At 37.6% G+C, this 26,312-nt stretch overlaps 1 protein-coding gene across 5 annotated transcripts in view; it reads left to right on the forward strand.

Annotated features, from left to right (window-relative positions):
- BUB1B (BUB1 mitotic checkpoint serine/threonine kinase B) overlaps window positions 1-11,124 on the forward strand; it is an 87,512-nt gene extending 76,388 nt beyond the window's left edge. For all 5 annotated transcript variants that reach the window (XM_056810257.1, XM_007480038.2, XM_007480039.3 and 2 more), the window contains 5 exons: window positions 1,605-1,766; window positions 3,157-3,299; window positions 5,005-5,176; window positions 6,512-6,618; window positions 10,579-11,124. In XM_056810257.1, the coding sequence (XP_056666235.1) occupies window positions 1,605-1,766; window positions 3,157-3,299; window positions 5,005-5,176; window positions 6,512-6,618; window positions 10,579-10,813 (819 nt within the window). In that variant the 3' untranslated portion in view covers window positions 10,814-11,124. The remainder of the gene's footprint in view (window positions 1-1,604; window positions 1,767-3,156; window positions 3,300-5,004; window positions 5,177-6,511; window positions 6,619-10,578) is intronic.
- The last annotated feature ends 15,188 nt before the right edge of the window (window positions 11,125-26,312 follow it).

Genomic DNA, 26,312 nt, shown 5'->3' on the forward strand with positions numbered 1-26,312 from the left:
AGTCCACAGATAAAAGGACCAATTGCTAGTTTAGGTCAGGGACAAACAACAAGAATTAGAGTTCATCAGAAATTTGTGGTTAGGGATCTGGAACTGAGTATAGGCATAAATAGGAACTAGATATCAAGCAAGATTGGCCTTTCTGCTTCATCAAGTCACCAGGTTTTGGAACTAGCAATGGCAGAGACCCTTATTGCCTAGAAAAGATTCCCATAATTACTCCAGGAAGTAAAGAACAAGACAGAAATTCTGTCTTTACTTGGTCCAGGAAAGATAACTTGGAAGACTCTAGCTTGGATCAGAATTTCAGAAAAGATTTGCTACAGGTGTGCTGAAAGAAGAAATGTTATTTAGTAAATCAACCACTGACTAAATTGGATCAAAGACCAATGATAAGGAAACAAGTTTCTCTTTTCATACCAAGGTAAAGGAAAGTCATAGGAGTGTTTCTTCTATGCTTCCATCCACTCTTAGCACACATAGTACAAGGGTTATTGGCTAAGGATAGCTGTAAGGTGCTACTACTCTGTCCTGTACCCTTTGGCCATGGAATGTAGACAACCATGCCAATGATTTTTCTGCACCCATACAAATACATAGCTTTGACATTCAGTTGTTTTCAGTCATGTCTAACACTTTGTGATGCCTTTTCAGGGTTTTCTTGCAAAGATACTGGAATGGTTTGCCATTTCCTTCTCCAGCTTATTTTAAAGATGAGGGAACTGAGGCAAACTGAGGTGAAGTGACTTGCCCAGGTCAGACAGCTAGGAAGTGCCTGAGGCCAGATATGAACCCAGGTCTTTCTAACTAAAGGCTTGGCACTATCCACTGTGCCATCTAGCTACCCCTATGCAGCTCTGTAGAGGGCTTCACATAATAACATTTTTGTTCTTGGGCAGTACTTGTGTATTTAAAATGCCAAACTTTTTGTGATTAACAAGTAAATTTTTTTTCTTTTTTAACCCTTTTTATCTTAGAATTATACTGAGTATTGGTTCCAAAGCAGAAGAATGGTATGGACTAGGCAATTAGGATTAAATGACTTGCCCAGGGTCTCAGCTAGGAAGTATCTGGGATCCATATTTGAAATCCAATCCTATCTCCAGACCCAGCTGCCCTCAGTATGTAGAGTTCTGAAAGATTTCACTTGACCAGCTTTTTGGTCTGCCTTCCCAAACAAATGAACAAGATTTAGACCATTTTAAAAGTGGAACTGTCACTTAGCCACGGCCACATCTTTGTGGCATCTATTTATAGAGCTTGCGATTTCTGAGTCACAACCCTGTTATAATTGACTCCATTAAGATGGACTGATTGGTTTATATTTCAAATAACTTTGATATCTTTTGTTTTATATCATCTTTGTCATCCCCAAAGTAGTAACTTCCAAAGAACAATCCCTTATAACAGAATAAAAGTGAGAGAAAAGCAGTTCATAAAAACTAACTAATATTGGGAAAAGTTTGACATTATCTGCAGTGTTCCTTGCCCCAGTTACTAGTGCTATGTAGAGAAAGAGGAAGAAGGGAAGAGTCAGGGAATATAAATTTAATTGATTAAGTAATACAATTGATATATTTATTTTTAAATAATTGTTTTTTCAGGTGTACTCTCAGCCTGTACCATGGGATTATTACATCATTCTCAAGTTAAAAGAACGTCTGAATGAGGAGTTTGAACACAATTTCAGTGATGACTGCAGCTGTTATCTATACCAAGATGGCTGTATTATTTTGCACCAGAGTATAAATTGTTTCACACTTTGGGTTTGTTGAAATATTTTCTTTAAAAGTATAATATGACTATATTTCTCAAGTAATAAAATATAGCCTACATTTAGCAGAGGTTTTAATAATGGTTCCTGGATGTCCCTAGCATTGGATTGGCTTGTTCCTCTAACTTATTTTGAACAGGCATCTCTATCTTGAATATACATTCATCAGAAAAGTGTATAAGTTTGACTGTAATGATTTAATGAAAGTTTCATTCAACTAATACTTGTTTAGCATCTGCTATGTAAATAACTTCTGAACTAGGTGCTGCAGAGGATTCAGAAATGAGTACAATGTTCCTATGAAGTTTGAAGTCTAGTATTTGAACCCAAGGCCTTCCACCTCCAGGCCTAGTGCTCTATTCACTAAGCCCCCCACCTGCCCAGACAGGTTGTTTAGTGTGGATCAGAGAGAGTAGAGATTGGAATAGAGAAATCACTTTAGACTATTATCATAATTCAGGCAAAAAAAATTATGAATTTCTGTCCTAAGATAATGGAAATAGGAATGGAAAAGAGGATGTGGATAGGGCTAATGACTAGGATAGACTTAGGAGGACTTGGCAACTAGTTTTACTTGGAGAATGAGGGGAAGAAAAAGTAGATGATGAAGGATTTTAATTTCTGGGGAAATTATGATAAGAAAGATAAGGTAGTCAAAAGGAAATGGTGATTTGAAGAGGGTTGAAAGGTGATTCAGGAATGTTAAGTTTGGTTTGGAGTATGTATTGGAAGTGTCCCTTTGACAGTAAGTTGTTCAGCAGGTAGTTGGAAATGCAGACTGCATCTTGGGAGAAAGGTTAAAGCTGGAGCTGGAGTTTTAGAAGTTGTCTACAGAGAAGTCTACAGAGGTTGCAAAGAAGAATGTTGTGAGAAGAGAGAAGGCTGAAAATAAAACCTTTGGAGAAGACCTATATTTAGATGATGGGATAAGAGAGGGCCCACAAAAGAAACAGGAAGAGTCAGAATGAAAGAACCAGGATAGTTCACAAGAATCAAGTGAGAAAAGTATCTCAAGAAGAATTAGGTTCAAATGCTTCAGAAGGGTTGAGAAGAAATATGAAAAAAAAAATTAGGAAATCCTGACCCCTTCAAGAAATTAGTTTCACAGAGAATTTGAGGCTGAGTGAGGAAAGGACTTAGCAAAGGGCTTTTTTTTTGTTTTCTTTTTTCTTTTTTTTTAATAGGAAAACTTGAGTGTATATTGATAAGGGAAGGAGCTAAGGAGATGAAAGGGAATGTCCTGAGAATTAAAGTTTTGTTCAAATTTTTATTAGAAATATTGATACTCTTTAAGTTCTATATGATGTGAATGATCTGAAACAAGGGAACAAAGATGTTTATGATACATTCTCATTAGTTTTCTCTTTGTCTTCTATTTCTAGGATCTTCTCCAGCACAGTGAATTCACTGATCCTGAAGTAGCAGTTTTGCTTATTCACAACCTGTTGGCATTAGTGGAGAAGCTACATAGAGCAGAAATAGTCCATGGAGATTTGGGTCCTAGGAGTCTGATACTTGGAAACAGGTGGGTCATTGTTCATTGTGTTTCACATTAGCCCTGCCTTCAGACTTGGAATACTTTCGACGTCTTTTGATGAACATGAATGCATTTAAGAATAAAATTTCTGTCTCCTAATAGTCAGTGATAGTTGGGAACAAGTAAGAAAAGAAATTTAGAGAGGAATTTATTTGAGACCACCACCTACAGCTTATAAGTATTGTTTTGTTTCTGACTGATGTTAATATCACCTTTTGAGACTTTCATCAAGAAGAGAATGGGCAAAAATGCTGACTGTATCCCCAAATAAATGAGGCATGCCACTATTGAGCAAATCAGTAGAACCCTAATCTGTGGGAAGGACGTTGACTTTGGTACCCTTGGATTTTTAAATAGGCTAGGTATTCTGAACCATATAGAGGGGAAAGGGGCTAGAAAAAACCTTTAGTTTTATACTTGTAGCTATATGCTGGATATCTAGTGAATTCTAGATCACAAAACCTAAAAATGAAGTAGGCAATACCTGCTCATCCTATCTGGCTATACAAGTCAGCTAGGATTGCTAATAACAATTGTAGCTTTCTACAACTCTCCTTGGGAAATGTGGCATTTGATCTTGGGCCTGGTCAAGGAAATTCTCCCCAGGCCACTGGGGGAATCAGTAAAATATACAGAGATTTGGGTCCATAAGGAAACTGAATTAATCTCATAAAGCTTTTCCCTAGGCCTTTTTAAATTCTAAAAGTGTTTGGGAATCCACTCTAATATATATATTGGGGGGGAGGGGGTACTATGTCAAGAAAAAACAAATTACTTACTAGGTTTAGAGAGAGGGAGCCTATCCTAGTTTAAGTGAAATTAAGTATGCAATTAGATCAATTATAAAGGCAAATTATTTGAGAGTACAATATTTCCTAACTATCTAAAGAGAAGAAAGCAAATTGGAGGTGAAACATGGTTGGTTCTTTTGTTTGGGGGGTTAATAACTACTTTTGAGTTATCATGAAAGCTTCTCTATTTAGTGAGCAGGTTTATACCATAAGATAGATAAGATCCAAAGACATAATTATTACTTAGTTGAATGTTGAGCCAATATGACAAATCTTTATTTCTAGGAAAATGTGTTAGGGTAATGCTTCATTTGAGGACAAAGGTGGATAAACAATGTCAAATTAGTAGAAAATCCAGGTCGTTTCACCATGTGAGCATCTGAAACTTCCATTTCATCTAACTCAGTGTTAAGAAAAACAGCTTTCTATTCTTTCTGGATAATTTCAAGGAGGAAAAGTATGAACAAATCTTAGAAAGCACAATCTGCTGTGAACACAACTATAGCTTACCTTGTATATGCATGCTCATTTCCTCCTTTATCACAACTTTTAATCAGTATGTGATATTTGTTGTCGTGCATGAGAGCTAAAGTCCACACATTGCCCCCATTGCCTCTGTTGTACTGTAGTCACTCAGTAAAAATGTTTCCAAATAACTGAACTAGTCTAAGTATGCCTTCTGAAATGGTTTCCCTAGTGTCCTCTTTGTCCAAGTAACACTTCCCTCTTCATTGGAGTACTACTCTTGCAGATTCTGAACTAACCATTGGAGGGGGCCATAGGCATGGATAAGTAACTGCAGTACAGGTTTTGTTTTGTTCTGGTCTGTTTTTTCCCCAAGGCAACTTGGGGATGATATATATAACTTATCTCTTTTTCTTCCTTTTGAAATCCATGCTTAGGATTAATGATGCCTGTGTCTGCAGTGAAAATGACCAGGCTTTGAGAATTGTGGACTTCTCCTACAGTGTAGATCTGAAGGCACAGCCAGATGTTCCTACCCTACAAGGTTTTCGCACTGTTCAGATCCTAGAAGGACAAAAAATTATTGCTAACTGTGTTTCTCCTTACCAAGTAAGTGTATAAGACAATCACAGACGAAGATGGTGATGGCCTCTTAGGTTCTTCCTCTTCTGAGCATGCTGTAAAAGCTAGATGACCTAATATAGTATTTATCTCTGTCCATGTATCCTGCTTTTTTGTAAATCTTATAAAGTAAAATATTTCAGGGCTGGGTCATTATTTCACTAAGGAATACAATGCCCTCTCCCGGTACCAGTACAGACAACAAGTGAGAGTGAGTTCTTCTCTCAGCTGCCAATTAGTACTCATGTGACCACAGTCAAGACAAAGCTTCTGAACTTTCATTTCCTTACTTATAAAATGAAAGTAATCTTTGTTCTTGCCTCATAGGATTATTGCAGAAGACCTAGTAAGTATATGAAAGTATCATGGAAATAGGATAATAAGAATAAAATGATATACAATTTTGTTCACAATTAATGAACTAACTTGTATCTTAGGAATGATGTATATTTCTTCTAGATGGCAACTGGCATACATATAAATTACCTGGAATGTAAAACTGGGTTTATCAATTTAAGTTATAAGTTAACTGTCTCTCTGGTTCAAGGAATTCCAAGAGCCAAGGTTTTTGCCTCCTCTCTTGGCAGGGAACATCAGAGAAAGACTGTGACAGTTGGACTTAACAGAATTTCCAACTCCTCGGGTCTCACAGAATTCCTAAGCAAGACCTTAGCTCAGAGTTCCACCCAAGGATTCACACTTGCCAAACTCTTAATTAAAACCCCAAATCTTATTTTCCCCTAATAATTATTTATCCTTTTCATAAGGCCAGTTCCTGGAGTTGTTCCTGCTGGTCAGTTCTGTGGCAAGGACAATCAAATCGTATCTTTATTGTATCTTTTTTTCTCTCTCATCTTCCCTCCCTTTCTTTCTTAGTATCAGCTCTTAAGAGAGAAGGGCAAAGGCCAGGCTAAGTAACTTGCTGAAGGTCACACAGCTAGAAAGTATCCAAGGTCAGATTTGAATCCATGTCTTCTTGACTCTAGGCCTGATGCTCTATCTGCTATGCTATCTAACTGCCCTTCAGTCAAGTATTTAAGCACCTGCTATGTTTTAGACACTATGCAAAGCATTGGCAATACAAGGATAATGAATGAGACCATCTTTATATGCAAGGAACTTATGTTCTAATGAGAAAGATATTAAAAAATAGCATAAATATAAGATCATTTGGTGAGTAAGAACTAGCCCTAGACTGCTGAAAAAGAGATCATGAAGTGGACTTAAGCACTTCAACATTAATCTTCAAACTTTTCCTTTATTAGCTGCCATGGTAATTAATGGGAAATTACTTTAGCTGATGGACTTTTTTGCTCATTTCAGGTCGACTTGATTGGTATTGCTGATTTAGCACATTTGCTATTGTTTAAGGATCATTTACAGGTTGCCTGGGATGGTTCCCAATGGAAACTCCTCCAGAGCCTTTCCAAGTAAGTATTACTAAATTAACTTGTTTCTGAACCAGCTCTTTCACTCTTGCAGGTAGGTGATCTCAGGCAAGTTACCTAACCTCTTTAGGCCTAGTCTTCTTTTTTTAAACAAACATAATGCTCCATTACCCATCTCATAGGACTCTTATAAGGATTATATGAGATAATGTTTGAAAAGTTTGTCTTTATAGAACAAACATTAACATTTCAGTATAGAGAGTACAGAAAAAGCATTGTCAGTCAGTAAACCTTTATTAAGTGACTACTATGTGGCCAGAGATAAAGCCCACAATAGAGTGTCTTGTTCCATGGAAGAGCAAGGATGCCGTTGTTACAGGATTGAAGGGGTATGTGGTAGGTAGTAAGGTTTAAGAATGTTAGAAAGGTAGGAGGGGGCTGATTATGAAGGGCTTTGAATGCCAAACAAAACATTTTTTGTTTGACCTTAGAGGTAATAGGGATCCACTGGAGTTTACTGAATAGTGGCATGGTCAGACCTGTGCTTTAGGAAAATCACTTAGTAGCCGATGGATTGGAGTAGGGAGAAACTTGAGACAGGCAGAGACATTAGCAGGATATTGCAGTATTCCAGACGTGAGGTGATGAAGGTGTGTACTAGGGTGATGCCAGAGTCAGAGGAGAGAAGGGGTTGTATGTGAAAGAGATGTTGCATAAGTGAAATTGGCGGGCATTGGCAGCTGATTGGCTATATGGGGTGCGAGATAGGGTAGACTCAAAGATGACACTTGGTTGCAAGCTTGAGGGACTGGGCAGGTGGTGGTGTCCTCAACAGTCATAGAAAAGTTAGAAGGCAGAGAGGGATTAGGAAGAAAGAGAATGAGTTCAGTTTTGCACATGATGAATTGAAGATATCTACTGGACATCTAGTTTAAGATGTCCCAAAGACAGCTGGAGATGGGAAACTGGAGGTCAACAGAGAGAGATATGGGCAAGATAGATAGATTTGATTGGTTAACATATAGGTAGTAATTAAGTATATGAAAATTAATGAGATCAAGTACAGCAGTACAAGGGAAGAAGATGGGGGGTGGGGTGGTAACCTATGATTAGAGAGCATGATGGGCCTGAGAATGGAGTAATGGAGATAGAGGAGTGGGCAGATAGATAGGAGAACTAACAAAGAGAAGAAAATACCAAGTAAGAGAGAATGATCAACATTGTCAAAGGCTAGAGAGATCAAGGAGAATGAAGAATGAGAAAAGACCATTGGATTTGACAACTAAGAGATCACAGGTAATTCTGAAGAAAGCAATTTTGGAGGCCAGATTATGAGGAAGTGGAAGGAGACAGAGTGAGCCATTTTGAAGAGTTTAGCTACAAAGGCCTGAAGAGATAAAGGATGTTTCTTGTTGATTCAGAGCAAAACCAACTTCTTTATTTGCCTCATTTATGAGCAAATGGTATTGCATCATCTACCCTCCTTTCCTACTGTTCTTCAGCTATCATTGCAGAAGTAGACAGGGACAGACCACACAAGGAAGGCTATTTTATATTTTTCTTGGTTTTATGGGTGATGAGCTATTGCATGCTTAGCTAAATTGAATCTGGGAAAGCAGACATTGCTTGTGGCTAGTATTGTGCTTGAAGCTTTGCCAGTATCGTAGAACCCACCAGAACTTGTGCTCTGCTGGCAGAGCTTCAGAAACCTAAGGTCACCTCTTTATTGCCATAAGGCATCAAAGGACTTGGAAAGCTCAATTTTTTTTTAAAGCATTGGTTTAGGGAAAAAAAAAAATTAAGTCATCTCTGGCTTTCTTCTCAAGCCTTTGCATTCTAGTTTTATCCCCTATCAACTAAAATGCCTCTGTTCTTTTCTTATTCCTCATGCCTCTTGCTCTCTGTAGCTTTTGACACTGAGCCAACACTCAGTTGAATTCACTCGGTTTCTACAGGCCTGGCTTCTCATTCTTATATCTGACCTTTTACTTTTTTTCTCTAAATTCAGTCCCCTTTGCTGCATCATTATGCATCTCTTACCTCCTACTAAAGAATAAGTCTTCCTTCTCTCTTCCCCAACATCCTATTCCTCTCCACCACAAGTCTTTCTAGACCCTCTCTTGGTGTGTTCCTGCCAGCTCCCATGGGTTTAACCATTTCTATGCAGATGACTTCCAAATCTATATATCCAGACCTTGTTTCACTCCTGAGTTCTAGTCTTGCATCACTGATTGCCTGAATGGGATATATCCCCTTCCCTCATCATACAGATGACTGTTCTTCATAGCCCCTCATATATCCCCTTAGTTCAGCTCCTCTTCACCTCACCTCTCAGCTGCACTATTACAGTGGCCTCCTTTCCTGTCTCCACTTCCATCTTCTCCCCTTTCCAATTCATCCTTCACATAGCTCACAAAACTATCTTCCTAAGGTCCAGGACTGATCATGCCACTACCCTGTTTAAGATTCTTCTGGCTTATGTTTCCAGACTTATTTCTTGTTATTGCCCTTTGTGTTTTCTTTTTTCCAGTCAAACATGCATAACTGTCAATTCTTCTAACTCAGCATTCTGTCTCCTGCCTCAACATCTTGGCACAAGCTGCCTGCCATACTTTGGATGCACTCCCTTCTGGCTTCTAGCTTCCTTCAAGATGCAACCCAAACTTTGTAGAGAAGCTTATTCTTGATCTCCTTAGTTGTATCTGTATTTGTTTACTTGTTGCATAGCCCAGGAGGATGTAAGCTCTTTGAGGGCAGGAATCGTTTCATTTTTGTCTTTGTATTCCCAATACCTATCAAAGTATCTTGTACTTAGTAGACAATAAATGTTTATTGAATAAAATTTAAATTTCTAAAGATTTTAATGAAAATAATTTTTTGTAATTGTCCAGTGTTGAATTCTTTTATAATTGGCTTGTATTGTATTCTCAAACCTTTTAGAACTACTATTGCTATGTAAGGTTTGACCCATTATGATTCCTTTTCTTTTAGGTTATAACAAAATTATTTTAAGATATGTGAGGTTGGTCTTTCAGCTAGGAATTGTAGTTTCCATCTTTGCTAGCTTAGTTAGCTATATAATTTTGAGCATGTCTTTTAATCTCCTGAGTTTCCTCATCTTGTGATTCTCAGGTTGATTATTAACACAGCTAACACAATGAGGGACAAGTAGGGTTCATCTGTGTCTCCTACAGCCCAATTTTATACAACACTAGGATGGAAGGGTTTTTTTTTTGTATTTTGCTTTTGTTTTTTTGCTTTTTTTGCCAAAATATTTTTAAACCTTTACCCTTCTGTCTTAGAATTGATACTAAATATTAGTTCCAAGGCAAATGAGTAGTTATAAGCCAGGCATTTTGGGTAAAGAAACTTGCCCAGGGTCACACAGCTAGGAAGTACCTAAAGTCAAATTTGAACCTAGGACCTCCTATCTCTAGACCTGGCACTCTAGTCCCTTAGCCACCTAACTGCCTCAATCTCTCTTTTTCTCTCTTTCTCTCTTTTTGGATCTAGAGATGAGGGAAATGCAGTAAAATATCTTACAGTGCTCCTTCCATTGGGCTTGCAAAAAGGTAGAGGAAATAACATTCATTTTCTTATATTTGGCCCACTATAATGTATCCAAGTTATAACATCCCATCTGAATGACTGGATCAAATGAAAAGATTTCTTTCTCTTAATGTACATTTTGACCCTTTTTTTCCCCTATGGTCTCTTCGAGTCTATGCCTGTGGGAATGTGGGCTTCCAATGGGCTATTTTAATTATTCCCTCCTCTTCCCTATGCATGGATCTATTGTAGCAAAAGATATGATTCTAGCAGCTTGGCAAACATATGATCATTTCCTCTTTTTTTCCCCTCCATTTTTGGCATCCAACCCTTTTGACATATATTCTCTTACATCTTCGTGCAAAACAGTTCTATTGGCTAAACACAAAAAGAATCTTGATTGAATTCTGTTACATGTCTAACCCTACTGAAAATGACTTTGTATGTTTTTAGGCTAAGAAACAGTGATTTGTGGAGCAAGTTCTTTGGGAGAATCCTGAATGCCAGTGATGAGTCCACCCTGTCTATTCTAAGAGAGCTTAAAGAAGAAACAAGTAGGATGTTTGATGACTCTTTTCAAAGTCAGTTGGACAAAGCTTTATGGAAAGTGGAAAAGTTAATCAGCTCAGGAGCTTTGCTCTCCCAACCTGATGGGCAGTTACTATGTCTCTCTCATTCTCCTCCCTAGAGATAAAGGTTGACTTTCATGGAAAATGTGAACTGTAATATGATTTACTTTAGGGCATATTCTGTTGCACTGGTTAACACTTTAGGCCTTTTTTTTTTTGTAGACTATACTATCTATCTGGTATTTTTTGGTGCATTGATGTCACCAGAATTGGCCTTCTTTTACAACTTTTTAAAAGAGCTATTTTGTTCTAAAACTGCATTAGGGATGCCTTTTACCGGACCTTCAACTGAGGATTTCTCTGTCCCTTTTACCTTAATGATCATTGTTTGTTTTGTAAACAATAAAATTGCATTTGGTAATTCTCAGAAGTTTGAATTTGCTTTTTACTGGATAAGAAAATCTAAGACATAATTTTAAAAAAAGGTCATTGATACTCTTACTGTTATAATTTATATATCGTTAAATTGAAAGTCAGTTTGGAAAACGATGATCTTGAAGTCAATAGACCTTGATTGAGTCCTAGCTCTGACATGCAAAGCACTTACTCTTTCTGTTTTCTCATCTATACAATGGGAGGAAGTACTTTGTAAAAGTTAAAACCATCATAAAAGTGGGCTATCATTATCACTGTCCCAGGCTATGAATTTCAGTGAAAATTTGTACTGTTTCCAGTGTTAGGAAATATCTGTGGTACCATACCGAAGTTAAAGATAGAAAACTTACTGCATAAAGCTCAACTTGTTAAATTTTACCAAAAATTCATAGTAAAATCCCCTTCATTTGCCCCCTGCCCATTCAAATATTGACTTCAATTTTCATCAGCATAAAACCTAGGTATGCTGTTGCTTTGAAACTATAGTTTAGGGTTGTGGTAGAAATGGTTGCTTTTAAAGCAAAAATCAGCAACTTTATAGAAATGTCTTATTTTTCTGTATAGGAGTGGGTGGCCTTGGAATGGAAATTTTTACGGTGAAAGAGATATGAATAATTTTAGCTTCTGGGCCATTTTGTGGGTAGGACAGGTATAGATGGGATCCATTGGGCTTTTCCTCTTATCATTTCCAGTGCCTTCCACCAAGATAGGTACTTAAAATTCAGTGAATCAAAGATCCACTACTCCTTTGCCTCTCCTACCAAGGCTGTCCATTACCCATTCAGGCTTGCATGACAACTCACAAGACTTGGATGAGATGGGAATCTCTAATAATACTCCTTTTGGTCAGATTGAGAAGCACCAGATCTATCCCCACCCCCACTACCACTGTCTTCTGACCCAGTAATATAGCCTAAGAACCCCTGGACTTATTATCAATCCCTGAACCTTAGGACTGATCAGCCCTGACATCCACTCTGCATCTCTTTCCTGCAATGTGTTGTCTCCCCAATTAAGAATGTGAACCCATGAGGATAAGGACTGTCTTGCCTTTTCTATTATGCATCCTTAGCATTTAGCCTAGTATTTGGAATATAGTCAAGTGCTTAATTAATACTTTTTTTATTCATTGCATTAGGACACTAGGATTTGGACAGCCAAAAGACAACATGGACTCATGGTCCATCCCGGGCAAAGAGAGAGAGGGCAGAGTTCAGTTTCTGCCAAATTTGTAATTTTGCCAGAGCCCTAACAAAATCTCATGTACCACTCTTGTTGATAATTGGAACAATAACAGCTCTATTATATGCATGGTAATTACTAGAAAAGTCAAACTTTTATATCTAGAAATAATTTAAGAATACATGTATATAAATATGTTTATATAGAGAGAGATTAGGTACTAAAAAGGTGGTTTGACTTGGAAGGAGTTATTCACAAAGAAAATTCAAGTTCAGGCAGGCCTAATGCATATATTTTTTCACATTTGCTTTCTCTTTACTGATAAAATGTATATTTGCATATATTCATTTCAGTATTCTCCAAAAAGCCTTTTTATTCTTCCTCAAGCCTTGATCAATTAGTTTTATGAAGAGAACATTAAATTTTCAAACAGGTATAAACCCCAACTGCCACTTAGTACTTGTGTACTGATGAGCTTTGACCCCTTAATTTCTTAGTCTCAGTTTCCTAATCTGTAAATTTGAGAATTTAGATTAGATTATTTCAGAGGCTCCTACTTTTAACTCCTATGATCCTATGAACTGCTTTGATATGTAAAGTTATTGCCTTCTATTTGTTAAAAAGCAAATGTAGATTACCTCCTTAGAGAAGTTTAGCTGCCACCTGGTGAATTTTTAAAAAATAATTACTTTTTTATTCTGAACTTAAATACCATTATGCACAGAACACAAAGAGGAAATTCTTTATGAAAGAGCGAATCTGTGTACTGCTTGGGTTTTTGTTTGTTTGTTTGCATACGATAAATTCAAACATTACTTTTAAAACTGCCCTACACAAGAGAGCAAGATTTTTAGACATGGCCAATAAGGGAATTTGTTTTGCTTGACTATGCATATTTGTTAGAAGAGTTTTATTTAGTTTTGTATTTTCATTAGGGAAAGGGAAAGAAAGAGGCAAAGAAACTATTAGATTGAGAATGTGTGTGTGTGTGTGTATTCTTTAAACCCTTACTTTCTGTCTTAGTAACGACTCAACTTAGTAACAAGACAAAAGCACAAGGGCTAGGCAAAGGGGATTAAGTAACTTGCGCAGGGTCACACAACTAGGAAGTATCCAAGCCCAGATTTGAATTTCGTTCCGCTTGACTCCAGGCTTGGCACTACTGGACCACCTAGTTGCCACTATAGATATAGATATAGATATAGATATTTTTCCCCCTCCCTTTTCTTTGTAACTTCCTTATGAACTTCCATTTGTTCTTTTCCTTGCAGTTTAAAAATATATTTCAGAGGCCCTTTTTTTGGCAGGGGCATCACTTGCTACCCAATAATCCAATTAAAAGAGACCTACTTGTCTAGCCCGTGCCCTTCTACCTTAGAGTTGTTAGAAGAGGGCACCAAGATGGCAGAGGAAGTGCACAGACCCACCTTATTTCTATCACATTGCCCTCCAAACAACTATGATATAATGCCTCAAAATGAATTCTGGAGCAGCATAACCCATAAAAAGATGGGTGAAAGAATGTTTCAGCCTAAATCAATTTAGAAGTCCAGCCTGAAAGACCTATTGCACCAAGGTGGAAGTGGAGTGCAAAGCAGCACCCCAAGACAGGAACCCATATTGTGTAACAGTTAAATTAGTTTCTAGTAAAAAAAAAAGGTATTATATTTTATGAGATTTATTAAGGATTATTAGAATTAAGGATAAAGAAAATACAAAATAGAAAAAACCACGTGCCTAGGCTGATTAGCCCATTCACAATCTACTTGCTACATCTTGTCATCTCCAGGTAGAGGAAGAGAGCTCTTGGGAGGCAGAGAGCCCTTTAAATACTAAATTGTGATCTCGCCCCAGGTGGAGACTCAGGTGAGATTATAGGGAATTCTGGGAAGTACCATGAACTTCTGGGGATTGAAGTCTAGGGTTCAAATCTCCGTTTTTACATCCACCCCCACCCCCCACCCCCCATGATCCTATTGGGAAAAGTTTCCCCAAAGGATCATGAATACATAATCATCTTAAAGATTGCAATAATTTGTGGATAAAAGGAAAAGAGAACAAAACTAATAATTGCTAGGTACACTGACAAAAAGCCAGTTAAGGGGCAGTCCCCTTTGGCATGAAAGTATACATACAAATTAAATGTTCAATCAACCACACCCAAAATTCATTCTTGATCTTTCTCATGAAGCTTGTGGTCTGTGGAGGCAGCTTCGTGGTGTCGTCTCCAAACAGTTCAGTTTCTGGATTTGTAGCATGTTTCTTAACCTAAAATTTCTCTCTCGAGGAATTTAAACTTTGCAATTTAAAATAATAATAAATTTTACATTTTTACATACCCCCCTGAAGAGGGTGATTGAAAAACACAGGGATCATGTAGGGATGCATGGCTGAGTTATGAGATATATGAATCAATTGGCAAGAGAAATAAAAAAATCAGAAAAAATAAAAATAAAAGATAATTTCTGGATGAAATATAGACTATCAAAGTCTTGTGTATAAAAATTCTAAGTAAAGGAAAGATAAATCTATAACAGGTCCTTGAATCAGGGCCCAATTAAAATGATATAAGCAAGTAAGCATTTATCCAGTCAGTAGCCAGGACTATAGAAAGTTGCCACACTATTAAAGACAGATAGGGACCAGATTATAAGAGCCAGGTAGGAGCCAAATTTGAGATACTCATCTGTAAGTATTTTCACAGAGTTTGAATTCAAGGAAGGCCTACGTCTTAACGTATGTTAAGCATCACAACCTTGAATCTTCACACTAGATTCAAGTCCTTTGTATTGGCTTGGAAGTGCATCAATCTTTCCTGGATTGGTTTCTCTTTTTTTTTTTTTTTGACCTGTGTGCTCTTATGGCACGATTCAGGTTTAGCTTTGTGCTTCTTTGGCCCTGTGCAATGGCTCTTTTGTATATCTTGTCCTGGAATCAGACAGCATCATTAAGCAAAGTCCCATAATTTTTTTTAACAAAAGACTGAAATAGTATATTGCACATGCAAGAAAAATATAATAAAAGTTTTAAAAATAAAAATATAGTTTATAATCATTGACACACTGTGTCAGCTAAGAAAATATAGAATACAAGGTTTTCTCACCAAAAATGAGATCCATTCCTCTTCATGCCTGGCCATGATCCACTGTGAGTACAAGCAAATGAATTTCACAAGGTAAGAGTTTTTTTTAACAAAGAACAGTAGTACAAATATGTAGGTATCAATATCCCCAAAGTTCTCAATAGCCCAATTAATTATAATAACAAACAAACCCACTATCATATTTCACATAAGTTGCTATATGGCATTTTTAAAAGCCTATGAACTGATGGATATTTGTCACAATTTTTACAAACGTAGCAAATCTTTCAACCTTGGCAAACATTTTTAAACAAAGTAAAACTTATTTGGATCTAGAACATCATCAAGAAATCTAGATATCATTACAAAAAATGTGGCAGAGGAGTCTAGGAAAAACCCCAAACCCCTGTACTGTTGATGTTGTGTAAAGTGAGCTGAAGAGTTATAAATGAGAGATGCTCTTCTTTGGGGAGTCTTCTAGGGATACAATGCCCTGGGATTAACTTCCCAGCTCCTTTGGTATGAGACTGTGATGTCCCATCTGTTCACATTTTGGTAAATGTGGGAGGTGGGGATTAAATTTGTATTTCACTTCAGCTACTAAAATGGACCTTACCTCCTGTTAGGGGCAGGCAAAATGACCAGAGATTGTTAAAAATATTCTAAATATCATGTCTAAAGACCCCTTAAAATCAATTTGAGATATTTAGCTCATTAAATTTTCCAAAGGTTGCTATACAATTGTAAACCATTCTGATGGAGTCCATCTATCCTTTATGTGACAATTTACAAAGTCAAAACAGAAAAAGGCTGTTTTTATATATGGACTTATTCAATAATATTTTTTCAGTATAGTTATAGGGGAAAAACAACAGAATATAACAGTAGTTAAAATCCAGTACATTAAAAAGATTCAGTGTAACAGAATAGTATTGAATACATTCAGATATGAACTTAAAATCAACAAAATTAAATTTTAAACAAATCAGTAAAATGAAATAAAATACAGATTTTTATAAAACATTGAAGTCTGAAATACCTTAAAAATATAACCTCCAGTCTCTTTAAGGTTTGTTGGTTTTTTGTTTTTTTTTAAATCCATTTAGATGCCTATTGTCAGAAGGCAGAAGATTGGTAAAGGGTAGGCAATGGGGGTCAAGTGACTGACCCAGGGCCACACAGAGTGTCAATCCAGATTTGAACCCAGGACCTCCCGTCTCTAGGCCTGGCTCTCAATCCACTGAACTGCCTCCCCATAGTGAGGGTGGGTTTTTGGAATCTCAAATTGGGCCAAAGAGTTGCAGGGAGAAGAATTTTTCCCCTGAATCGCAGGTGAGATAAATAACAGTATCAGTGCACTCAAAAGATACCCTTTGAAATAAGCCATGCTTGTAACTTCCTATTTGGAAAAGTCTCTTCCTTCTCCTCGTTCTCCCTCCCTGTGGTCCCCTGTCCCCCACCCCCTGCCATGTGGAGGCTAAGGAAAGAACACCCCCCAGCTTTTACCAGCTGGTTTTTGATACTGAAGAAATTAGGTCTGCTATCAGCAGCCTGGGGCAATCTTCGATCTGGCTTGGAGGCCAGAGTTGTTGGAACTGGATCTGGAGCTGGGTGGGTCGTGACTGGGAGAGCAATCTGGGTCTGGATTGTAGGAGCACAGAAGCAGACAGCAGCTGGGTGGGCAGGGCCGGGACCAGGTGAGTAATCTAAATCAAGAAGGTATGGAGCAAATGGCTGGAACAAGCTGAATCAGCAACAGCTTTGCAAGGGTAAAAACCTTGGCCAGAGAAACATGGCTTAAAAAAATAATTATCTAGGCTATCTTTTTTTTTATTATTTGAGAAATTCTCATCCAATCTAGAGGTTGCCATTAACTGTAACAGTTAAATTAGTTTCTAGTAAAAAAAGGTATTATATTTTGTGAGGTTTATTAAGGATTATTAGAATTAAGGATAAAGAAAACACAAAATAGAAAAAACCATGTGCCTAGGCTGATTAGCCTATTTACAATCTACTCAGTACATTTTGTCATCTCCAGGTGTTTTTTTTAGGAAAAAATCATTGTTTAATATTAATTACAACGATGTAGCATAAACATGGTAGTAATCAATACCAGGACATTATCTGTGACATTTAAATTAAAATTTTCTCCAGAGTTATTGTAAATGGATGCTCTAGATTTCCTAAACAAACGATTGGCATTAAGAAAGTCTATACAAAGGCAGTCAGTTGTTTAATGTCCAGGATGTCGTGACACATGGTGAGACAAACAAGCACATACATCATTAAGTACACCAAAAAGAATTTCAGATGCTACATTTCAAACACAGTTTAGAATTGAAAGTGCTTCACATCTATAGGATAAGAAATGGCTTCATCTCCTCATCCATAAAAGGTGAGAGCAAAGAAGTAACCCTTTCAAAGGTTAAATACACAGTGCCCCATTTTTAATGTTTATATCAAATTCCCAACCCCTCAGAAGGTCACAGTGAAATGTAGAGAATATGTACAAAAGAACAAATTTTTAAAAATTGGGAGGCAGAGAACCCTTTAAATACTAAATTGTGATCTCACCCCAGGTGGAGACCCAGGTGAGATTATAGGGAATTCTGGGAAGTACCAAGGACTGCAAATCTCCATTTTTTACAGTTGGCAACAGGCCCTAGGGCAGCTGAATTAGCAATAATGGCTTCTGGAGCTTTCAGCCACAGCTGGTAAGGGAGCGGGGTTCAGAAACTGCTCAGAAGGAAATTACAGGGGTCTCTTTGCAAGCTCTGGGTGTAAGATTTGTTGAATTGCTCAAATGCAGATCAGCTCACAGTCCTAGCTCTTGGTCTTAGAAGAATACTAGCACAAATCAGTGTTTTCAGCCACAGGAGTAGGAGATCTTGGTCACAGTTCCAAGGCAGAAAAGAGTGCTTGTGGTTGCTCACAGGCTGGGAGAGTATTAAGCACACCTTTCCTTATATCATACCACTTTGGAAGAACTGAAAACTTAAAGATTTGCAGACTTAGCTTTAAAGGCAGCTGCACAAGGAACCTTTAAGTTTAGAATAGTGCCCAATTTTAACAGTTTTTTAACAGAAAAAAAGGCTGGAAAATGAGCAAAGAATTAAAAAGAAAAAAAAACATAGAAGTTATTTTGGTGACAAGGAAGATCAAAACACTAACTCAGGAGACAAAATCAAAACTGGTGTATCCAAAGCCTCCCAGAATAATATGAATTGGTCTCAAGCCCAAAAAGAAGTACTGGAGAAACTCAAAAAAGATTTTAAAAATGAAAAAATATCTTTAAAAAACAATAGGCAAATTGATAGAGACACAAAAATCCACTGAAGACAACTCCTTAAAAAGTAGAATTGGCCAAATGAAAAAACGTATATAGCACCCTCAAGAAACTTGTACCTTAAAAATTAGAATTGGACAAGTGGAAGCTTATAACTTCATGAAACGTCAAGAAACAAAGTTAAAAGAATGAAAGAAGAAAATGTGAAACAGTTCAATGGAAAAACAACCAACCTGGAAAATCCAGGATGTAATCTAAGAATTATTGGACCTCCTAAACACCATGATTTAAAATTAAATAAGAAAATAAAAAGGGAGGGGTACTTGGTCATCTTTCAAGAAATTTTTGAGGAAAACTGCTCTGATACTCTATTTTTTACCAGAGGATAAAATAGAAATTGAAACAATCCACTGATCAACAGGAATATTGTTGCCAAATTCCGGAACTCCCAAATCAGAGAGAAAATTTTGCAAATGACTACAAAGAAACAATTTCAATATCATGGAGACAACAGTCAAAATAATACAAAATTTAGCTGCTTCTACATTAAAAGGTCAGAGGGTCTGCAATATGATATTCCAGAGGGCAAGGGAGCTAAGATTTCAACCACAAATCATCTTCCCTAGCAAAGCAGCATAATCCTTCAGGAGAAAAAAATGGTATTCAATGAAATAGAGAACTTTCAAAAATTCCTGATGTAAATGCCAGAGCCAAATGGAAAATTTGACTCTCAAATACAAGAATCAAAAGAAGCATAAAAAGGTAAACAGGAAAGAGAAATTAAAAAAATATTCAGTAAGGTTAGACTAACATGGGTAGATGATTCTTATAACTCATAAGAATGTTATCATTATTAGCTCAGTTAGAAATAGTACATCTAGATAGAAGGCATGGATGTGAGCTGAATATGATGGGATATCTGAAAAAAAGGGGTGAGAAAGTGATGCATTAGGAGAAGGGGAAAGGGAAAAATAAAATGCAGTAATTTTCACATAAAGGAAGCACAAAAGAGCTTTTACAGAGGAGGGTAAAATGGTAAAGATGGGGGAAGGGGAGCACTTGAACCTTACTCTGATCAGAATTGGCCCAAATAGGGAAGAACATAATCAATTGATTATAGAAATGTATCTTACCCTACAGGAAAGTAAGAGGGGGAAGGGATAAGAGAAGGGAAATGTTGAAAGAAGAGAAGACAAGTTGGGAAATGTGGTAGTCAGAGGCTTTTGAGGATGGACAGAATAAAGGGAAAGAGTAGGATAAATGGGGTGCAGAATAGGATGAAGAGTAATACACAATCATAATGGTAAAAAATAATTTTTATAATTCTCTCTACTAAAGACCTAATTTTTCAAATACATAAAGAAATGAGTTATTCATTTCCCAATTGATATATGATCAAAGGCTACAGACAGTTCTCAGCCAATAAAACTCCCTAGTCAAATGAAAAAATAATGTAAATTCATTGATGCCAGTCAAGTTATTTCTTTTTTTTAAACCCTTATATATATACTGTATATTATTTATATATATATATGTATATGTATATATATATATACTGTGTATTGGCTCCAAGGCAGAAGAGTGGTAAGGGCTAGGCAATGGGGGTCAAGTGACTTGCCCAGGTTCACACAGCTGGGAAGTGGCTGAAGCCAGATTTGAACCTAGGACCTCCCATCTCTAGGCTTGGCTCTCAATCCACTGAGCTATATGCAAATTAAAACAACTCTGAGGTACCATCCCACACCTATCAGTTTGGCTATCATGACAGAAAAGGGAAATGACAAAACTTGAAGGTGATGTGGGGAAATTGAGACACTAATGCACTGATCCAATCTTTCTGGAGAGCATTTTGGAAGGGCTATAAAACAGTACATACCCTTTGACCCAGCAATACCATTGCTAGATTTGTATCCCAAAGATATTTTTAAAGGGGGGAGGGGGCAGGGGGGAAGAACTTAAATGTGCAAAAATATTTAAAGCAGGCAAAGAATTAAAAAATGAAGGGTTACCCATCAATTTGGGAATGGCTGAGTAAGTTATAGTTTATGATTGTAATGGAATACTATTGTGCTATAAGAAATGCTAATTTGGAGGAACTCAGAAAAACCTGGAAAGACTTAGATGAACTGAAAACGAGTGGAGTAAGCAGAGCATTTTACAAAGTGACAGCAATACTGTACAATGAACTGTGAATAACTTAGCTATTCTCAGCAATACAATGATCCAAAACAATCCCAAAGGACTCATGCTAAAAAATACCATCTGTTTTCAGAAAAAGAACTGATGGAGTCTGAATCCAGTCCAAAGCAAACTTTTTTCACTTTCTTAAAATTTTTTTTTGTTCATTTCCTTCCACAAACAGACTAATATAGAAAAACGTTTTACATGATTGCATATATAAAATCTATGAGATTGCTTACCATCTCAGCTAGGGCAGGGAGGATGTGGTTGGGAGAGGATTTGGACAGAATTCAGGACTCATTTTTTTTTAATGTTGTAAACTTTATGTAATTGTGAGATGGGGATGACAATTTTTTTTAAGAGTTGTTACTAAAAAATTAAGAGGTTGTGTGTGTATGTGTGTGTGTGTGTGTTTTAATACCAAGAGAAAAAGGGGGGAGGGGAGGGAATGGCCTTTGCAACAAATTAGGATAGTCAAGCAAAATAGTCAAGCTACATAGTAGCTGGGTCCAAAAACATATTTTATGTCACTGTACCTTATGTCCATCTTTTTGTCAGGGTGAGCACCAGGCTTCATCACAGATTCCCTGGAGACATGGTTGATTATGGCATTGAAAAACATTCTCAAGTCAATAAAAAGTTAAGAAGACCTGAGTTCAAAGTCTGCCCCAGAAACTTAATGTTTGTGTGACCTTGGGCAAATCATAGCCTCACAGTGCTTCAATTTGTTCATCTGTAAATAAATATAACAATAGTGCCTGCCTCATAGGGTTATTGTGAGAATCAAATGAGATAACAAATATGAAGAACTTTGCAAATCTTTTTTTAAATCAATAATTTATTAAGTCCCTACTATGTAACAGGCACAAAAGCAAAAATGAAATAGCTCTACCTTCAGGGAAGATAAAATCATCAAGATTTTCTGAGGGACTTATGAGAAAGAACACTATCCACATCCAGAGAAAGAACTATGGGAGCAGAAACACAGAAGAAAAACAACTGCTTGACCACATGGGTCGATGGGGATATGATTGGGGATGCAGACTCTAAATAATCATCCTCGTGCAAATATCAATAATATGGAAATAGGTCTTGATCAATGACACATGTAAAACCCAGTGGAATTGTGCATTGGCTATGGGAAGGGGGGGAGGGAAAAAATATCAATCATGTAACCATGGAAAATTTTTTTTTTTATAAAATTAAATTGAAAAAATTAAACAAATCAAGATTCAGTCATTTATACAAAATAGATACTAGATAATTTTGGTGTTAGGGCATTAACAATCAAGAAAAACCTCACATCTAACTCCTTGGAAGTTTTCATTTGAAGATCTCTTTCAGGAGATAATCAGTGGATTCTTTCCATTTCTATTTTGCCCTCAGGATCTGATTATAACTTCTCAAGATACAACATCTAGGCTCTTTTTTTTTTATCATGGTTTCAAATAGTCCAGGAACCCTTAGATTTCTCCTTGATCTATTTTCCAGGTCATTTGTCCTCCCCCCCTCCCCCACTGCCCCCAATGAGATATTTCACATATTCTCCCTTTTTTTTTTCAATCCTTTGATCTTTCTTTTATTGTTTCTTGAAATTTGATAGAGACATTAGCTTCCACTTGCCCAATTCTAATTTTTAAGAAATTATTTTCTTCAGCGAGCTTTTGTCTCCTGTTCTTCCATTTTGGGGGGTTTTTGTGCCTCTTTTACCTAGCTGTTAATTCTCTCTTTAAAAAAAGAAAGAGGGGCAGCTGGGTAGCTCAGTGGATTGAGAGCCAGGCCTAGAGACAGGAGGTCCAAGGTTCAAATCTGGCCTCAGACACTTTCCAGCTGTGTGACCCTGGGCAAGTCACCTGACCCCCATTGCCACTCTTCTGCCCTGGAGCCAATACACAGTATTGACTCCAAGACAGAAGGTAAGGGTTTTAAAAAATAAAAAGAAAGAAAAGGAAACAAAACAACTCTTACCTTCTGTCTTAGAATCAATACTACGTATTGGTTCCAAGGCAGAACAGCATTAAGGGGTAGGCAATTGGGGGTTAAATGACAGATAGGAAGTGTCTGAGGCCAGATTTGAACCTAAGTCTTCCTGACTCCAGACCTGGTGGCTCTATCCACTGAGCCACCCAGCTGCTTCTCACATATACGTCTGTATGTGCTATATCACCCTACTGTAACGTAAGCTCCTTAAGGGCAAAGATTTTTCCCCCTATGGCTTGTATGAAGTGGGCACTTAATAATTACTTCTTATATAGAATAAGGGACTTGTAGCAAAACCTTATTCAGAAACACCTCGTTAAGCAGGAGGTATTTAGTCCTATGGTTTTGTAGGCTCATAGATCTGTTTTACTGCTTCCTTCTCTCTGATATGGTAGGAAGAGTTGCCTCCACACCCTCCAATGGCATGGTTCCAGGATGGTTGGTTCAGCCTGTGGTTCTATAGTGGGGAGCCAATAGCAATGGCAAATGGGAGGAGGGAGATTCAGAAAAAAGGAGGACCAACGTCTAGAGAATAGAACTAGAGAAAATGGACTTTGAGTGAAGAGGAGATTGATTTTTAAATCTGCCCCAAATAAGCACATACAAGAATTTTGAGTTCAGCTTAAGGAACACCAGAATAAAACCACTCCCAGGGTATTGAAATAGATTCCAGCAAGAGGCCTGGAACAGCCTCGGGCAAATTTGCTTAGTGTAACTGAATTCTGAGCAGGCATGCAGCTTTTAAAAAAGAATGCAGTTTTTTTTCCTGTTACCATTCATTTATCTGTACAATTAAGTCATTTGAAGAAAGAATATTAAAACTTAGGTGAACATTTTTACATAAATAAAAAATGCAGTGAGGAAAAGAAGGGGAGAAAAATCTTTTTATCTCCTGATTTTTGTTTTAAGCTCTCACCTTCCATCTTAGAATCAATACTGTGTATTGGCTCCAAGGGAGAAGAGCCGTAAGGACTAGGCAATGGGGGTCAAGTGACTTGCCCAGGGTCACACAGCTGGGAAGTGTCTGAATCATATTTGAACCCAGGACCTTCATCTCTAGATCTGACTCTCCATCCACTGAGCCACCGAGCTGCCCCCCACCAGCTATCTCTTGTAAAAGCTCCTGCAGTTATCTCAAGGGTTGAGCCTACAGATTCTTTGTCTGAGTATCCACCGTGGGATTTGATTCCAGTGCCGTGCACCTGGAAGGCCCTCCAATGTTTGAATGAAATGAACCATCCACATCAGTCAGATTTATGAATTCTGGGTGCTGTCACAAATGGGCAAGCTACTCGATATGGCCAGAATCCCTAATCTAGTCTCATGAACAACGCCATTCGTTTTTCACATGTTCTTTTAGTCCGTGAAGAGGAGCCCTGCTCTCAAGGGAGCAGGACTGCTGGGTGAGGCATCCCTTCCACTTCTTATAGTCAGATAATGGCCAAAATCAGAATTCATAGCCAGGTGCCTTGACTCCCAGTGCATTGCTCATCTCCCTGTGCTGATGATTACAGCCTATGCCCTACCCAGCATGCAGCCTTGAGGTGCCAATAATAGTGCGTCTTGTTCTAATCTGTGTTGGGGCTCCTGCTTTCTGAGGAGCTTCCTTCCTCTCCCCTACCCAGACGGGCTCTAAATAGAAGCACAAAACACCTCTTAATATGAGGTTACCATTCTGCAAAATTAACACACTTTATTAAACCACTTGATAGGATGCTTTCATTATGGAGCTGAAGGGAACTTTGCCCCTCATAATCATCTCTGCCCCGGGATGCCAAGGACTAGGCTGGGCTTTCGAGATCAACAACAAAAAGATCAGGAAGCAAATACCCAGCCAAATGGGTGAACATTAAAATGAGAAGAAAAGAAACAGGAATCTTGTCATTGATAAGGGACTTGTCAGCGACCATTTCTTTCTTTTTTTAAACCCTCACCTTCCATCTTAGAATCGATACTGTGTACTGGTTCCAAGGCAGAAGAGTGGTAAGGGCTAAGCAATGAGGGTTCAGTGACTGGCCCATTTGAACCCAGGACCTCCCATCTCTAAGCCTCGCTCTCCGTCCGCTGAGCGACCTACCTGCCTCCTCAACAAGCATTTCATAAGCATTACTGAAAATACAAAGAAAAGTGAAACACAGTCCTTGCCCTCAGGATTGCCTATCAATGGGGGGAAATAATGGGCAACTTAAGGTTGCCTGAAACACATTTATTTGTAGGTTCTTCTATGGCACAAGATCCAGAATGTATTCCTGATGCAAAGAATGATTACGAGCCATCATTAGACTTGTTGAAAGTGATAGATAAAAGAGGCTGCTGGATAGCACAGAACACCAGACCTAGAGTGGGGAAGACCAAGACAAAGTATTGACTCCAAGATGGAAGGTAAGGGTTTAAAAAAATGATATGTATCCCTATAAGAAAAGAGGTCATTGGTAACTCTTAAAAAATGTTATTATCACCTGGGCAGCTAGAAGAACTACACTCAGAGGGAACAGTGACAAACTGTATAGGATGAAAGGACAAGACATAAATAGGTATATAGATATATGCATACATAAATACACATATATGTGTGTATGTATATATGTAAATATATATATATGTATATATATATATATATATATATACAACTAGAACTAAAAAGAGATGTTAATACTAAATTAAATGGGAAAAGAAACAAAAGGGGATAGATTTATATGCCACAAAGAAGCTCATGGTGAGAGGGGGGAGAACATCAATACACTGGAAGGGTAAAGAGCTTGGAGATAGGAAATACTCAACTCTTATGTGCATTGAAATTGACTCAAAGAAGGAAGAACAATCCAATCCACTGGGGCAGAGAATTGATTTGCACCCTATAGGGAAATAGAAGGGTAACAAACGAACTGGTGGGGAGGGAAGAAGTACAAGGGAGGGAGAGGGTTAGGGTGTAGTTTTAAAAGACTGTAAAGAAAATAAGGGGGGAATAAGAACGGAGGGGGTCAAAAGGGAAGTAAAATAAGGGTGGAAATTAGGGGCACTGATTAAAAACAAACATTGGTGTAGAAGGAAATAGTGAAAGAAGAAAAGGCAGGAATAGGAATAGAAATCAAAATACTGAGAAATACACAGCTGGTAATCATAACTCTGAATGTGAATGGAATGAACTCACCATAAAACACAAGCAAATAGCAGAGTGGATTAGAATCCCAAACCCTACCATGTGCTGTTTACAAGAAACACACATGAGGAAGGTAGATACGCATAGGGTCAAAGTAAGAGGATGGAGCCAAGTCTATTGAGCATTAACTGATAAAAAGAAAGCAGGCATCACAATCATGATATCTGACTAAGCCAAAGTAAAAATAGATCTAGTTAAAAGAGATAGGGAAGGTAATTACATCCTGATAAAAAGAAGTATAGACAATGAGGAAATATCAGTACTCAACACGTATTCACCAAATGACATAGCATCCAAATTTCTAAAGGAGAA

This window comes from Monodelphis domestica, chromosome 1 (genome assembly GCF_027887165.1).
Source record: "Monodelphis domestica isolate mMonDom1 chromosome 1, mMonDom1.pri, whole genome shotgun sequence".
NCBI classification, from domain to species: Eukaryota; Metazoa; Chordata; class Mammalia; order Didelphimorphia; family Didelphidae; genus Monodelphis; species Monodelphis domestica.